Source organism: Pteropus vampyrus, unplaced genomic scaffold (genome assembly GCF_000151845.1).
Source record: "Pteropus vampyrus isolate Shadow unplaced genomic scaffold, Pvam_2.0 Scaffold107, whole genome shotgun sequence".
In the NCBI taxonomy this organism is placed as follows: Eukaryota; Metazoa; Chordata; class Mammalia; order Chiroptera; family Pteropodidae; genus Pteropus; species Pteropus vampyrus.
Genome location: NW_011888888.1, coordinates 261,993 through 279,509, shown reverse-complemented (window position 1 = coordinate 279,509; position 17,517 = coordinate 261,993). Strand labels below are relative to the sequence as shown.

Here is a 17,517-nt window from a genome sequence, read left to right as displayed (position 1 = left end):
AAACAATCATGCTCCACGACACTAAGTTCAAGGCAAGTCAGAAAGAAAAATTCAACGGGTTTGTTATTTTACTTGAAAAAATACACTTAAATAACTATATTATCAAATAACAGGGACTACAAGTGAAAAATCCTACTTTTATTTATTCACTTTAAGTATTTAAATGTTAATTTTCACTTAAGCATTAGTTCCTTCAGCGAGTATGTTCTCCCAGTAAATACACACATACTCCATTAACTCTAGTATAAGCTAGAATCTAGCAACTGCACCAAGAACAAATGAAAGGCAGTAGAAGTTACAGACTGACTGATAAGGTCCTTGAGGGCAGGAACTGCATTTTCCCCACTTTTGTATTCTCTTTATCCAACACAGTTCTTGCAATACAGCAGACTCACAGTAAGTATCTATTAAAATTTTAAGCACAGAAAGAAAAATTTATTCCAATTAGGGAAAAAAGTGAATACTGACTTTGAAGTCTGAACTAGATTAAAATATTTTTATTTTTAAAAATTTTGAATTAAATCATATTTACAAAATGTGTTCTTTACTTTAAAAAATGAAAAATTATGTAAATTTACTATACATCTACCTATATGTGAAGAAAAATGCCAAAAACCTGTTTTGGTTTAATAAAACATTAGCTGCCCTAACAAGTATAGCAAAAACATCTTCCTATAGCGATGATAAATTAAGAGATGAAGCATCCACTTCAAAACACTCTCCTAAAGAAAACAGCTAAATTATCATTCTTCTAATGATAAATACATTTGGAAAGTATCTAAATAATTAGTTTAAATATGTCATGTATGGTTCAGAAACAAACACCTAATGAGAAAAAAATATAAGGTTATCAAAAGCTATAATTAATTACAGCTTATAATTCAGCTGTCCTGTCTTTTGATTGGAGCCTTTAATCCATTTACATTGAATGTAATTATTGGTAGGCAGTAATCATTGCCATTTTATTATTCATATAAATATATATATGAATATATATATATATATATATATATATATATTTTCTTCTTCTTCTTCTTCTTCTTAAAGAAGTCCCTTTAATATTTCTTGTAATACTGGTTTGGTGGTGATGAACTCCTTTAGCTTTTTCTTGTCTGGGAAGCTCTTTATCTGTCCTTTGATTCTAAATGACAGCTTTGCTGGGTAAAGTGAGTAATCTTGGTTGCAGGTTCTTGCTTTTAATCACTTTGAATATGTCATGTCAATCCCTTTTGGACAGTAAAATTTCTGTTGAGAAATCAGCTGATAGTCTTATGGGAGCTCCCTTGTAGGTAACTGGTTTTCTCTTGCTGCTCTCATGATTCTTTTGTCTTTAACCTCAGCCTTTTTAAATATGATGTGTTTGGTATAGGCTTCTTTGGGTTCACCTTGTTTGGAACTCTGTGCTTCCTGGGCTTGTATGTCCAGGTTACGGAAGTTTTCTGTCATTATTTATTCAAATAAGTTTTCAATTTCTTGTTTTCTCTCTTCTCCTTCTGGTACCTTATGTTGCAAATGTCCGTATACTTGATGTTTTCCCAGAGGCCCATTTTTTTGGACTCTTTTCTATTGTTGATATGCTGATTGGGTTTTATCTGCTACCTTATCTTCCAAATCGCTGATCTGATCCTCTGCTTCATCTAATCTACTGTTGATTCTAATGTATTCTTCAATTCAGTTATTGTATTCTTCATTTCCAACTGGTGTTTATGTTTTCTACCTTCATTTTTAGGTTTCCTATCTCTTTGTTGAAGTTTTAAGATCACAGAGCATCCTTATAACTAGTGTTTTGAACTGTGCATCTGGTAGATTGCTTGTCTTCACTTGGTTTCTTTTTCTGAAGCTTTGTTCTGTTCTTTCATTTGAGATGTTTTTTGTCTCCCCATTTTGGCTTCCTCCCTATGTTTGTTTCTATTTATTAGGTAAAGCTGCTATGTCTCTCGGTTTTAGTAGAGAGGCCTTAGGTAGTAGGTGTCCTGTGGGGCCCAGTGGTGCAGTCTCTCTGGTCACCTGAGCCATGTGTTCCAGGTATGCCCCTTGTATATGGCATCCTGTTGTAGTCGAGCCTTATTTGCTATTGGTACATCAATGGGAGGGACTGACCCTTGGGCTGACTGGTTGTGAGGACTGGCAGTGACTATAATGGAGGAGCTGTTGTGCAGAGGCTGACTCTATGAAACAGGGTTTACTTTTGCAGGGTGCTGGTGTCTGCTCAGTTGCTCTCTTGGTGTGTCTTTTATAGAGGTAGTAGGGTGGTGCTCTGGTGTGATCTGAAGCTGGCCACCAGGTGTGTTGGTTTTGGGGCCTCTTGGGAGCTCTGGGACAGGCCAAGTTCAGCCGCTGCCTGTGCCCTGCCCAGGGCTACTTGGTACGAGCTACAAAATGATCTGCAAATTGTTGCCACTTGCGCTGGGCTCAGAGGTGCCTGGGTAAGGCTAAACTGTAAACCAAGGCCGGCTGCCACTAGTGCTGGGCTTGGGGCTGCTTAGCAAGAGATATGGGGCATACCGAGGCCAGATGATGCTTGTTTGGGGTTTGTGAACCTTTGAGAGATTTTAGAATGAGCCAAAACAGGTCATTTGTACGGAAAAGCCACCAGAGGTGGCTTAGGTGGGCCTACAAATTGGATGGGGCAGGGTCTCAGGTAATCACCAAGGCTGGCCAACCCTGTTAGCCAGGTTGATGGAGACTCAGACATGGTGCCTGCCTGTATCTGCATGCTGGGTGGGGGGCTCAACATAGGAACAATGGCTTCTGCCAAAACTTCTGTCTGTGAGAATGCTGCCCCTCCTGCCCTCATCCTGAAGCCAGACAACTCAGTTCCTCTTCCTCATATGTACCCGGTGTCTTTCAAGTTGCTGCCCCTGTGCTGGAGCTCAGAGCCAGTGAGTCTGTCAGTAAGTCAGTATGTGTGCAGGTCCTTTAAGAGGAACACCTGGGACTCCAGCAGCCCTCCCTCTTTCATTCAGCCAGGGTCTCTACTAGTCTTCACAGCCCGAAGGTGTGGGGACTTCTCTTCCTGGTACTGGAAACCTGGGATTGGGAGCCTGGTATGGGCTGGGATCCCTCACAATCAAAGCTGAGAATTCTCTCCTGATTTTTGATGGCCACACATGGGTGTGGGACCACCCTGTTCTGTGTCTGCCCCTCCTATCAGTGTCGACGTGTCTTCTTTCAATTCCACAGGACTTCGGTCCAGCTAGACTCCTGGTGATTCTCAATGATGATTGTTCTGTAGTTGTAATTTTGAAGTGGTCATGAGAAGAGGTGAGAACAGTGTTTACCCTATTCCACCATCTTGACTGGAACTCCCCAAAATGCTTTTTACTTATACTTGAAGAAATAAAGATAAATTTAGTGACATTTAAATTTAATTTTTCCTTATTAAATTATGTACAAATATGAAGCCATTCAGAAACTAGATATTATTTAAAAAAATGCAACTTGTCGATATGGTACAGAGAACAATTTTTTAAAGGACCTATGCTCCTTTTCTTATCTTTCAGCTATATTTTAATCTTAATTCAGAGTGCATTGTTTCTTATAATATAGTAATTATATTATTTTAAACCTAAATTGTAGAATTAAGTGAATTATCTTCAAAACTAATTTTTCAAAATGCTAACTAATCAAATAAGATTAATGATAATGTGATACAGATATATATATGTAATTAAATGTCCCTGATTTTAAAGATAATTCTCCTTTTAAAAGTCCCTGTGAAAATGTGTCTCGATAATTTTAGAATAAACTATTCACCATTTTTACCATCTGGAAAAAAATAAAGCATTATGATTTAATATTTTAAAATAAGTGATATATCTGATGACAGTCTTAAAGAACTATACTTCTACTGTCTTCAGCTAACTACAGGACTATGAAAAAGGTGGGTGAGAATAAGTAAAAGAAAAAAAGACCAAAAGAATAAAATAGATCATTCGAAAATTTCCAAATTATCGTTCTTCAAAAAAAAAAAAAGAAAAAGACAAGGTAAAAAGGCATAACATGTTTTTAATACACTTCCGAGAAAAAAAAGACAATTCAATAGTATTTCTTTTAAAGATGATAAATGGTGGTCAAAAACACATCTGACCAAATTGTTTTGAAAGTAATAAATCCGACCATTTACTGGATCTAAATTATATAGTTTCTTCACTCTATCTATGCTGAGAGGAAAAAAATGAAAACGCTGGAATTAATGCTTTGTCATTCACAAAGTTCAGGTATGTATTGGACTACATTTATTTTATTTGAATTAAAAATTTTAAAATGATTCATGATCATTACTGCAACATTGCAGTAAATTAAATAAGGCTAAAATTATCTTACAAGTCTAAGAAAAATTTAAAAACCATATTTCAATTCAAAAATATGATCATTAATCTAAAAATGTCAAATACACTAATATTCTTTTACTTATTTATGAGACTAAAAATTAATGAGTAGAATTCCATCTAAAATGTAATAAGGAATGAAAAACTCATAATACCAACTACAATACAATACTACTATGACTATTATGAATTTTAATAACTTTAAAGATTCCTTAAACTACTATTTTTTAACTTTATTACAGAATAGATTTAAATAAATTTAAATGAAATGCAATGGAGATAAACTTTTGCTTCAAGAGAACTTTGAACAAATATGCCACATTTAATCAATTTATTATATGTGTAAAATTATGAATAATTATGTATCTGGTAAATCAAGCTATAAAATAGCACATTACTATAAAACAAACTCAAAAATTGCATATAAAATAAAGGAATAAAAAAATGAATTTAAAAAAATTATTATTTTCATAGGCACATTACAGCCAATAAAAAGAAATTTAGTTCCAGGTAGAAAACAGTCATGTAACACAATTCATTACCAATTTTATTTACATTTTCATAAAAGTACATACAGCGTATGCATGCGTGCACACATATATTATTAAACATCTTCAGGTAATTCTGTTCAAATAAACCAATGTGTTAAATTAACAAGTAGCTTTCTCTAAATATCAAAGACAGTATTAAAAAGTAAAAGCTGTTTCCTAGTTCATCTTAAAGCTAGGATGTAACAATATTGCCATCTAGTGTTCATATCAAATAAAAACTTACAAGTGTTATACTTTTGTTTTTCACTTAAAAAAATTAAGTGTGCATAGGTTAAATAAAAATTTCCATTTCTATGGGCAAGAATATAGTTTTGACAGTTGAGTAAAAGGAGAAAAACAGAAAAGGTCACTGGGAGTCAATGGAAAGAAAAAGAAAATAAGGCAGTGGAAGAAATACTCTTCTTTTGGATGTGATTTCTGACAAACTTTTTCTTAAACACAGTATATATGTTACCTGATTGTCCTGGATGTTTAATTGACTAAACGAAAGTACAGGTCAACTCCTTAGGGTTAGTTGCATCATCCCTTTGTAGCTCCCCATCCTTTGTTTCCCAAATAGAAATCAACTGAGATCAAGTCTTAAGTGATTTGTCATCAAATGAACATAAACAAATTCAGAACAGCCATGTTTTAAATACATAAAATTTATCATTTTGATTACTGCTAATGAGGAGATAAAGAATAAAAAATTGTTTTAGGTTAAGGTTGAAAAGAATTTCACAACTGTTAAGGCTGAAAAGAATTTAACTTTGTTAAAAAATATATACATTTTAGGCCAAACTGTTACTTAATGACATTACAAGCATTGCTGAAAACAAAGATGGGTGCCACTGGTCATCTATAATCAAGACCTGCTGCTGGGAAAGTCTTCTTCAAGTCTAGAGGCTACCAGTGATTTGCTATGTGGCGCTGGGCAGATCTCTTAGGCATTCAGAGCTTCAGTTCTTCCTCTTTAAAGATTAACTTAGTATGTGACAAGACTTTATAAAATGCAAAATGCTCTACTAATGTAAGGTAAAACAGGTAAGTTACCCACCAAGATGTGATGGGTGGTGGTGGCAGTCTTACTACTACTAGATCTTAACTACAACGACAGCTACCACTACCATAATATAATCCCGTCTACTTTCACAAGTGTGTCTTGTTTCTTCCTAGTCCTACCCCTTTGGTCACATTATCTTTCCTTCATAAATCTCTAGTCTAAATAAACTCTATTCACTGGAAATAAGATGTCAGCTAATATTATCTATTATGCTTCCCTTTTATTTACCCATTTCCTCATTTCTGTATAATAAAAATGGATCACTTATCTAAATTAGAAGTATTTGAAGAAAAAAATTCCTATTCATTCTCCACAGCCCAGCTCCATTTTTCACCTTCTCTGTGAAGTCATCTTTCTTGTATCCTGCCCAATCCAGAAGTGATCTCTCTCTGCTCTAAACTTCTCAGCAGCACTAATTAGTATTCATTTACAGCCTTACATTATTTTTATGTACATGTTTTATCCCCTCAGAATAAGTTATAAGATCTCTAAAAAGAAAAAACCTTTATTATCCTTCTTTATGTCCCCTAGAAAGGTAACTTTTGGGCACCTGAGAATTACAACCACATGTTGACACAAACACCTTCTTGCCCTGTTCAGAGCATCTCGCTTCCCCAGGCTTCGGCTCTCAAAGATTTACATGTGTCATACGAGCAACATTATTTAACCTCTCTGAGGCTCAATCCCTGACAGGAAAGATCACAATGCCTATTTCATGGTTACGGCAACAACAAACACCAAATAAAAAACTCATATATTGGATGCAAAAAGGTATTAATAAAATGTAAAGTCTGATTAAAAATTACCTTAATTTCAAACAAAGCATTTAAATATATATATACATCATATATATATATCCATCCCTGTAATACAGATTAATACTGAATTAGGTTTTTTAAGTTATTGGCATTAAGGCCAGTCTACTTATCTATTTTAGCTAGTTATATGCACAGCTTAATAACTGACTAGATTATCTTTCCTCAAGAACACAGAAAAGGTAGATAAAATTTTCTATAAGTGCTGACACAAAAATGATCTACCTTCAATGTTGAGTCAAACAAAGAACATATATTTTTGGTTCTCAAAGACTTCTTCAAATGAAGAATTAAAAGTTACCACCACACATTAGATTACAAAATCTAACATCCATTCAAGGCCCAAATTTATTTGCAGTGAATCAAAATGTACATGCTGCTATTTTCATATTTCTCAACCTAAAAACATATATAAAACAAAATCCTCATTGCAACATTCCTTTTCAATAGTCACATCATTTGCTTTTTCTTCTATTCATTCATACCATGTGCTAAATATTGTTTTTCTGCACCATTTAAGAAAACCACTATGACTATGTTTTTAATAAATAGGTTTTTCTTAAAATGGCAACTGAAAAAAAAATCCTTAACGTTTAGTAATTTAATAATTGTCAGTTTCTATTTTATGCTACTGCTGCCATCTAGTGAAAATTTTGAGAACTTAAATCATTCTGGAAAATAGATAATTTTTTAATGCATACTATCAACCTGCAAGGTGTGTGTGTATAGAGAGAGAGATATATGAGGAATAAGGATAATAAGATTACTTCCTGGCAAATCATTTTTTAAATTTTGTTTTCATTAAATTTTATTTCTATATTATAATTAATTTAATCATAAAGCTACTCGTTTATTTAATCAGCAATTATAATCATTTAATTTAAAAATTCCTTTATTTAAAAAATCAAGCTGTTTTTAATTTATCAAGTTATACCAATAAATATATGCAAATTCAGAAATACTCTCAAAGATTCTATATTTGGAATTTTCAATTACCAAAAACACTGTTCATTATATAGTTTAAAACAGTAAATATGCTGACCAAAACTCTATATGCCTGGAACTCTACCTATTTACCTGAAAAATTCCATAAAGATAAATTTCATTAAGCTTACCTGGGAAAAGATATTCGCTGTTGGAGCAACTCTGCTGTCCACGATACTATATAATATTGCTAATAATCTATCTAGTGGAAAAAGTTTTGGTCCAAGGAGATGATTGCTTGTCTACAAGGAAAAAGAACATGGGTTTTCTTCTTATAGTAGAGAACTCATTTTCTGCACAATGAATTCCCAGTAACAACATATTTATATTCTATTGTTCCCCAAAGACGCTAACAAGCCAACTTTCAGTCTCTATGTTAAAACTTTATCTGATGTAACCATAATTCAACCCTTAACATTTTCTTCAAGATTTTCTGACTTAGCATCAACAAATATTAAAGAATTCACAAGTTATTCAGCCCTATTTTGCTGATGGAACCAGATGCTAAGTGACTTAGCCAAGTCATTAGTCAAGATAGCACATAACCAAAATCAGGGTCTAGGTCCTGACTCCTAGTCTAGAACTTACTACCTCTCACCATTCCTCTTCGTGCCACAGACTAGAAATGTATTTGTTCATCATTAATAGTTTTAAAAAGATCAGTTATAGTAAATACTAGCTTAGAAAACTTTTATAATCTGTGAATAATCTGTTGGCCCAAAACAATGTAAAATTCATAAAAAGTTTAAAGACTATAAAATGTTCATACTAGTGTACAAAGTCATATGGTACACTAACTTGTCATTAGAAAACTGCAGTGCTCAAGGTCCACTCCATCAGATAATTTTAGTTGCAATGTAAGATTTTAAGTACTCTATATTAGCAATGGCAAATAAAATGGGAATTTATATGCATGGGAATAACTACTTCTTTAAAGAACGACTGCAAAAAAAATACCTACTCAGAATTATAAAATGAAATATTTACTTCAGCTATTTATATCTAAAAGATAGTTTAGAAACCATTTTTCAAGTCTTAAATTTTATATGCTTTTCTCATTAAATACTTCAAACATTCAGAAAAATATAGAAGTTAATATAACAAATACCAATGTACCCACCATTAAATTTTATCAAACCCTAACATTATACAATATATACTAAGAAATAAAACAATAAATCATATTACAAATAAGTTGAAGCTCTCTTGCACTCTTCTCATATTCCACTCTTCCTTTCCCTAAGAAATCACTATCCAGAATTTGGTGTTTTTATCACTTGCATGATAGTTTTTATACTATATATATATATCCATAAAAAACATACAGCACTGTTTGCTTGATCTAAAGTTTTATATAAATAATATCATTTTGGACATAGCACTCTAAAATTGCTTCTTTGATATTATGTTTTTCAAGTTTAGCCATATTGACACATATAGCTCTAGTCCATTTTTAAACTACCCTACAGAAGTCCATTTTATGGTAAATCACTACCTACTTTAAAAAACTCAACACTCTCACAAATAATACTGTCATGGACAACCCTGTTACATTTCTCCTTGTATACTTGTGTCAGTTTCTCAAAGTGAGGTTGTTAATTAAAGTACAGGGCAGAGACAATGCTATGTGTTCACCAATGCTGTTTCTTCTTGGGCAATAGGAAGACTACATTTCTCAGCCTTTCCTGCAGTTAAATGAAGGCCATATGATTAAGTCCTGGCCAACAGAATATGCGTGAAAGTGATGTAAACTCCCAAGCCCGGCCTTTCCAACCACTGGCTCCTTTAGTCTTCTTTCTCTTTGGTGGCAACTCTGGAGGCCCCCATGTTATACTTGACATAAGATGAAAGAATGCCACCCAACTCATACTCAATTGTGTCATGAGCAATATATAAATCTTTGTTAAGCCACTGAGGGTTGGGGGCGGGTTGTTGTTGTTGTTTTGTACTACAGCATGGCTCAGCCTACCGTGACCAATACAGAGTACATTTACATATTAACTTTATTAGGTATCACCAACCTGCAGGCTCTTAATCTTCCACATTATCACCAACACTTGGAATCACCAGACATATTTTTCAGTTTTGCAAGTCTGAGAGTATGAAATAATATCTTACGGTTGTTTAAAGTTGCATTTCTCTCATTAGTGACTGAGGCTGTCAGGTTTGTTAGACGTTCAAGTTCCTTTTTGTATCACCTATCCATTTACCAACTGGATTTTTGCCTTTTTTCTCATTGGTTTGTATGAGTCTTTAAAACCTGTAGCTACTAATCGGTTGCCAGTTATATAAATTCAAGAATAGTGGTTAACATCATGGTAGGCTTTGAAGTCAAACAGTCCTGGAATTGGATGCTAGATCCACCACATAAACTATGTAATCTTGGGCAAGTTATAAAATTTCTCTTTAATACTCAAGTTTCCTCATCTAGAAATGAGGATAATAATAGTAACCACATTCGTTAGGTCATTGTGAGAATTAAATGAGATCACACGGAGAGCTTAACAGTGTTTGGCTTATAAGTGCTTGACAGCTTTTACTTTTGCCATCAAGATACACTTGTTTATATGTGTTTTTTTCTTTTCTAGACAAATGTCTTAAAAACAAAATTTTATTCATCTTTTTATCCTTAGCATTTGAGGCTGTTAGTTAAATAAATGAATAGATAAATGGATAATGAATGAATAAATGAAATGGTATTAGAGAAAAGAAAGAAAAAAATAAAAGTAAATGTTGAGAATTTTAAGTGAAATTGGTGTCCCTGTCCTCATTAACACTTAGAAGTGACTTGAGATTAGTAAAAATCAGCTAAATTTCTGAAGTGTTGGGAATAATGTGGGAGGCAATTCAGGCTGAGAATCACATTGTCAAAGCTGCTATTTTTCTGATTTTCACTTTTCTTTTTATTCTGCGATTAGAAAACACATTTTCAATTTAAAATCGAAGTGTTCTAGTGGCATGTAGAGCATATGATATTTATTTTCTTCACTGAACTTATTCTGTCTGCTATAAATGCAAGCTGGCTTCTCACTTAGAAAGGAAGGCAAAGTCTAAGAAATATCTCACTAGATAGGTCATTAGAGAGGATAAAGGCCTGTAAGAATGAAAGAGAATTGAAAACAGAAATTAAATAAAATAATTATTGAGGAGGTAGAATTAAATCAAAATTGGTGTCAAGAAAATTAGAGACAGGAACATAAACTGTGAGTTATAAATATTTATGCCAGAAAAACAAAAAGCTAGAAACAGTTCAAAGAAGTTGCCTGCAGGGAATTGGACTAAGGGTAAGGAAAGGAAAAAGATTTGCTTTTCCACATAAACTAACTGACAAGTAATCTGGTACCATACACATGCATTAACTAAATTAAAAAGTAAAATCTTAAAAAAATCAATTTCTACTGAGGATACACAGAGAAAAGGAATTCTACAATTGAAGATGTGTAATAGATTTAAAACAACTGTTAGGATAATTATTTGTGGTTTGCTTTTAAATATATTATGCCTGATTAAATGGAGAGCTATATGAGGGCAGACACAAGGACTATTTTGTTCTCTACTATATTTGCAGCATCTAGCAGAATGCTTAGCATAAAGTAAGCATTCAATCAAGATTTCAGGAAGAGGGAAAAAAATATAAAGAAACTAGTAAGTATACATAGGGAGCTTTCAGTTAAGTTCAAGTTTTAAAGCAACATGAACTAAAGACAAAAGAGGCTACTGTAAGAATCAAATCTACAAGAACAGAAGAACTAGAGTTCATCTAGAAGTAGAGACATCTTCATGATATCTTTGCTCAGAGAGTTCATTCTGTCAACACTGTCCTTTTCCTAGATTCATACAAATCCACTCATTTCACAAGGATGGTCTGAAGTGCCAGCTCTTTCAGTAGTCACTCATCATCATCGCTCATATATCTCTCCTTTCTTGAATTTCTTAAATAATTTTCTCTCTAACTAATAAAATTGCTAGTTTTATGTTCGTTCTTTAATTTTCTTCACTCATTCATTCCATTTATTCATTTGTTCAATAAACACCCCTCAAATATAACCAAGTGCTAAGATACGGAGGTGAATAGACAGGCTTCCTTCCCTTAAGGAACTGGTGAGTAAGGCTATTCCTCCACAATTCAATTTCAATTGTCTTTTTTCTGAAACTTGCCACACACTCCAGCCAATTTTATTTTATTTCTTTTATATACCCTACACTTTCTCACATATGCTTCTTGACTTAAATCTTTCCTCAACTAGAATGTCTTCCTCTACCAATTCTACATATCCATTCCTCACCGTTCTTGAGAGCCTACTCAAATGCAAGCCCTACCACAAATCCTTCCTTTACCAATCTAGCTAGAAATACTCTCTCCTACAAATCCTTTATGACCAAAGCAGCCACACATGTAAGAAAGAGGTTACAAAATCAACAATCTGCCTATTGTGGAAAGCCTAACCAGAGATATCTCAGTGAAAGGGCATACTAGAAAAATCTTTCCATTATAAGAAAATATATTTTTAAGGAAATTTCCCTTCCAAACACTGGCATTGTGTGAAGAGAGGAAAAAAGTCTTCCCTGGGGATTTTAACTAGAATCTAGGGCTAACGATGATTTGAATGCAGAATTCACAATCTTTGTGGTCTGAAAATCCCCAGGCTGAGAACTGAATTTCAAATGATCCTAGGTTACGAGTATTCCTAAGTATCTGTACAGAAGTAAATGCAAAACCTTTCTAAAGGAACACACCACAGGTCTCAAAAATTCCGAAGATTAAATAATAAAATGTTCAAGAAACAAGGCATATGTGCATGAGTCAGCAAAAATAGAAACTGTAGAATTAGACCAATGGAGTTTAAATACTGAAAGACGATAAAAAATAGAAAATAGGTTATTTTTATGTTAAAGAAAAATATGACTAGAAAAAGTATAAAAGTGACCAAGCTTGAAGTGAACCAATAAACCTTCTAAAATTTACAAATAAGATTACTGAAATTACAAAGTTAATATAAATAAAAGACAAAATGAAAGAAAAAATCTAAACATAGAACTGAAGAAATTACCCAGAAAACAGCACACAGAGATCTAAGGGAATGAAGAATGAGAACAACTTAAGAGACAGAGAGTAGAGTAAGGTGTATCCTATGTCTAATTAATATCTCAGAAAGACATATTAATATGAGAATGGAGGAGTGGCAATATTTGAAAAGTTAATGACTGAGAATTTATCAGAACTGAATAAAGGCATCATTATTCAAATTCAAGAGGCAAAACTGATCCCAAGTAAAAAGAAATTCAATCTCAGAAATACCACAGTGAAGCTGAAAACACTAAAGGAAAAGAACTTAAAAGCAGCTATGAGAAAATAGATAAATTTTTTAAAAGATTTTTTTAGCAGAAACAATAAAACCAGAAGACAGTAAAACAATGTCTTCGAAGTACTAAAAAAAAAAACATTATCAATTTAGAAGTGTACACTTAGCAAAACTACTTTGAAGACTGAAAGTGAGAAATAAAAGTCACAGGTTCTCGTGTCTGGTCAAGATGGCGGAGTAGGTAAAAACTGTGCTTGCCTCCTCACACAACCACATTAAAATGACAACTGAACTACAGGAAGCCATCATTGGGAGTCACCTGAAGTTTAGCTGAATAGAAGTCCTACAACTGGGGATATATACAGAAGAGGCCACCTCAAGACTGGTAGGAGGGATGGAGTTAAATAAGGAATGGGTTGGTCCCATACCCTTCTGTGGAGGTTGAGAATCACGAAGGATATCTCAGTTATGGAGGTCCCCCCAGAGGAGTGAGGGGTTCCAGACACACACCGGGCTCCCCAAACCAGGTTTCCAGTGCCGGGAAGAGAAGTGCCTACAACTTCTGGCTGTGAAAACCGTTGAAGATTATGGCTGAATGAGATGAAGAGTGGCTAGAGTCACAGACATTCTTCTTAAAGGACCCACACTTGGACTTATTCACTGACAGACTCAGTGGCTCGGAGATCCAACTCTGGTGCAGCAGCTTGAAAGGCACCAGGGACATATAAGGAGGAACTGAATTGTCTGGCTGCAGGGAGAGGGCTGGAAGGTCAGCTTTCAGACAGACAGAAGTGCTGGCAGAAGTTACTGTTACTTTGTTGAGCCCTCACCGCTCTTGGCATGCAGACAGCAGACTGCAGCCATATCTGAGTCTCCATCAACCTGGCTAACACAGTTTGCCCTGCCCTAGCGATTTCCTGAGACCCTGCCCACACAACTTATGGGCCCACCCAAGCTTCCTCCGTGGCTTTTCCATACAAACGGCCTGTCTTTGCTCATGATGCACACATTCCTAAAATCTCTCAAAGGTTCACTAACCCCAAATAAGCATCATCTGGCCTCGGCATGCTCTGTTTCTCTTGCTGAACAACCCCAAGCCCAGCACTGGTGGCAGCCAGCCTCAGTTCCTGGCTTGGCCTCTTGAGGCACCTCCAAACCCATCATGGGTGGCAGCCATCGGTGGATTACTTGGTGACTCTTGCTAGGTGGCCTCAGATAGGGCATAGGCTACAGCTGAACTTGGCCTGTGACAAAGCCCCTCCCAGGAGGCCCTAGGGACAGACGCCTGCTGGCCGGCTTCGGATCGAGATGGAGTACCACCTGAGGCTTCATCTGAGAACAACACACTCAAGGGCAGACTGAGCATGCACGAGAGTCCTCACAACCAATCAGCCCAAGGGTCAATCCCGACCATTGACGTGCAAACATCAACCAAGGCTCAACTAAAACTGGAGAGCACAAACCACCCATACAAGGAACACACCTAGACAACTCAGTTCAGGTGACAAGGGAAGACTGAGCCACTGGGCCCCAGAGGAAACCTACTACATAAGGCTACTCTACCAAGATCAGGACACACAAAAGCCCTACCTAATACATAGAGACAAACACAGGGAGGCAGCCAAAATGGGGAGACAAAGAAACATGTCCCAGACGAAAGAACAGAACAAAGTTCCAGAAAAAGAACTAAAGAAAATGTAGACAAGCAATCTACCAGATGTAAAGTTCAAAACACTGGTTATAAGGATGTTCAATGAACTTAGAAGAGTGGATGAACTGAGAAGGAACTTTAACAAAGAGATAGAAAACAAAAATAGAGATAGAAAACATAAAAAAGAACCAGTCAGAAATGAAGAATACATTACAGGGAATCAACAGATTACATAAAGCAGAGGATCAAATCAGCAACTTAGGAGATAAGGTGGCAGAAAACACCCAATCAGAACAGCAACAAGAAAAAAAAGTCCAAAAGAAATGAGGATAGTTTAAGGGACCCCTGGGACAACATCAAGTGTACTGACATTCACATCATAGGAGTACCAGAAGAAGAGAAAGAGCAATGAATTGAAAACCTATTTGAATAAATAATGATGAAAAACTTCCCTAACCTGGCAAAGGAAACAGACATATAAGTCCAGGAAGCGCAGAGAGTCTCAAACAAGATGAACCCCATGAAGTCCACATCAAGACACAATTAAAATGGCACAGGTTAAAGACAAAGAATCTTAAAAGCAGCAAAAGAAAACAGTTACCTAAAAGGGAGCACATCTCCACAGGACTCGTCAATTTTTCAACAGAAACTTGGCAGGCCAGAAGAGATTGATACAAAATATGCGAAGTGATGAAAAGACCTACAACCAAGATTACTCATTCTACCCAGCAAAGCTATCATTTAGAATTGAAGGACAAGATAAAAAGCTTCCCAGACAAGAAAAAGTTAAAGGAGTTCATTGCTACCAAACCAGTATTACAAGAAATGTTAAAGGAATTTCTTGGAAAAATAGAAGGTCTAAAATATGAATAATAGATAGCAATAATTACATACCTATCAACAATTACTTTCATATTAATGGATTAAATCCTCCAATCAAAAGATAAGATGGCTGAATGAATAAGAAAACAAGACCCTTACATATGCTGCCTACAACAGACTCATTTCAGATCAAAAGACATACACAGACTGAAAGTAAAGGAATGGAAAGAGGTATTCTATGAAAATGGAAACAAACAAAAAGCTAGGGTAGCAATACTTATACCAGACAAAATAGACTTTAAAACAAAAGCTTATCAAGAGACAAAGAAGGACCCAGTAATCTCACCTCTGGGTATTTATCCAAACAAACCCAAAATACTACTTCAAAGGGACACATGAATCCACATGCCCACTGCATTTTTTATAACAGCCAAGATATCAAGGTAATCTGAGTGTCCATCGATAGATGAATAGATAAAGAAGAGGTGGTACATACATATAATGAAATATTTCTCAGCCCTAAGAAAAGAATGAAATCTTGCCATCTGCCACAATATGGATGGACCTAGAGGGTATTGTGCTGAGTGGAGTAAGTCAGACAGAGACAGACAAATGCCATATGATTTCACTTACATATGGAGTAAGTCAGACAGAGAAAGACAAATGCTATATGATTTCACTTATATATGGAATCTAAAGAACAAAATAAACGAAACAGAAACAAATTTATAGATACAGAGAATATTTTGATGGTTGCCAGATGGGAAGGGGTTGGGAGGTGGGTAAAAGAAAAAAAGGGATTAAGAAGTAGAAACTAGTAGTTACAAAATAGTCATGGGGATATAAAGTATAGCATAAGGAATATAGTCAATAATATTGTAATAACTATGTATGGTGTCAGATGGGTACTAGATTCATTGCAGTGATCAATTCATAAGCTGTATAAATGTCTAATCATTGTGTTATATACCTGAAATACTATAATACAGTATGCCAACTGTAATTGAAAAATAAAAAAATTATTCAGAAGAAAATAAACACACCTAGGTTTTAGCCACTAAAAACAAAACTCGCAGCTTCTACACTGTGAAGTTTATAGCTCAAATTTCTCCATCTTCCACCAAGAAAAGTAGCAGTGGTTTAGATGTACGAAGTGGAACTAATTCTTTCAATTTCTTCTTGCCCCACACCCCATCTTCAAATGTGCAGATGCTTCTAATTCCCAAGTTTTTCCAGATTCCTCAGGTCACAACAGTTTGCACTGGGGGTTAGATTTCAGCCTCTCTTGCTGGTTAGTCACCTGCATATCTATCTACTACGCAATTCTAAATTTTGTGGGTCTTTCATCTGCTTCATCCTCACAAGTTTACCTTTTTTTTCAATGTCATTTTTGTGGGTGCTTCAAAGGAGAACAAGGGAAAATCAGCTGTGTTTAATTAAAAATTCCCCAGTGATCTTTTTCATCTACTAATTCACTAAAATTTGTCAACTTTCATCTCTAGGACCAGCTTCCTTGAATGTGCCTTCGAACAATGTAACAAACAAAATACTAGTATATTATACATAACAAAATACTAGTATATTATAATGGTATCATAGCAACACAAATAACTCTTATCTAAATAACTAATAAAAGCATGCATTTATCCACTTCCTATAGTATCCTAAATTCATGAGTTTTTCTCATTAGAGAAATTAAAATGTAAATACCTTTTCATGTTTCTTTAGAAAGTTAGTTTTCTTGATTTTCCCATGATGCTGCAAATAAAGAAAATAATTTTTAAGATGAACAAAAGATAGTATTCCACAAAAACAGAAAACATAATTTGTTTAAAACATAGCACAGGTAATACTAATTCATATGTCTTAGGCATTTTTATTTTATTCTATTTATTACCTAAAATATCAATATGGTAAGCTGATTTGACTTAGATTTCTATTGTATATAGATTATTTTTTAATTTAAAAAAATATTTTAAAATAAAATAGTGATACTTCCTAAAAGAACTTATTATATT

General features: G+C 34.6%; 1 protein-coding gene across 12 annotated transcripts in view; it reads right to left on the bottom strand.

The window, feature by feature from the left end:
* ORC5 (origin recognition complex subunit 5) overlaps window positions 1-17,517 on the bottom strand; it is a 275,932-nt gene that overhangs the window by 208,283 nt on the left and 50,132 nt on the right. For 10 of the 12 annotated variants that reach the window (XM_023533633.1, XM_023533636.1, XM_011365190.2 and 7 more), the window contains exons 11-12: window positions 17,210-17,257; window positions 7,855-7,965 (exon numbers count right to left, since the gene is read on the bottom strand). In XM_023533633.1, the coding sequence (XP_023389401.1) occupies window positions 7,855-7,965; window positions 17,210-17,257 (159 nt within the window). The remainder of the gene's footprint in view (window positions 1-7,854; window positions 7,966-17,209; window positions 17,258-17,517) is intronic. The other 2 variants (XM_023533637.1, XM_023533638.1) reach the window with 1 other exon arrangement.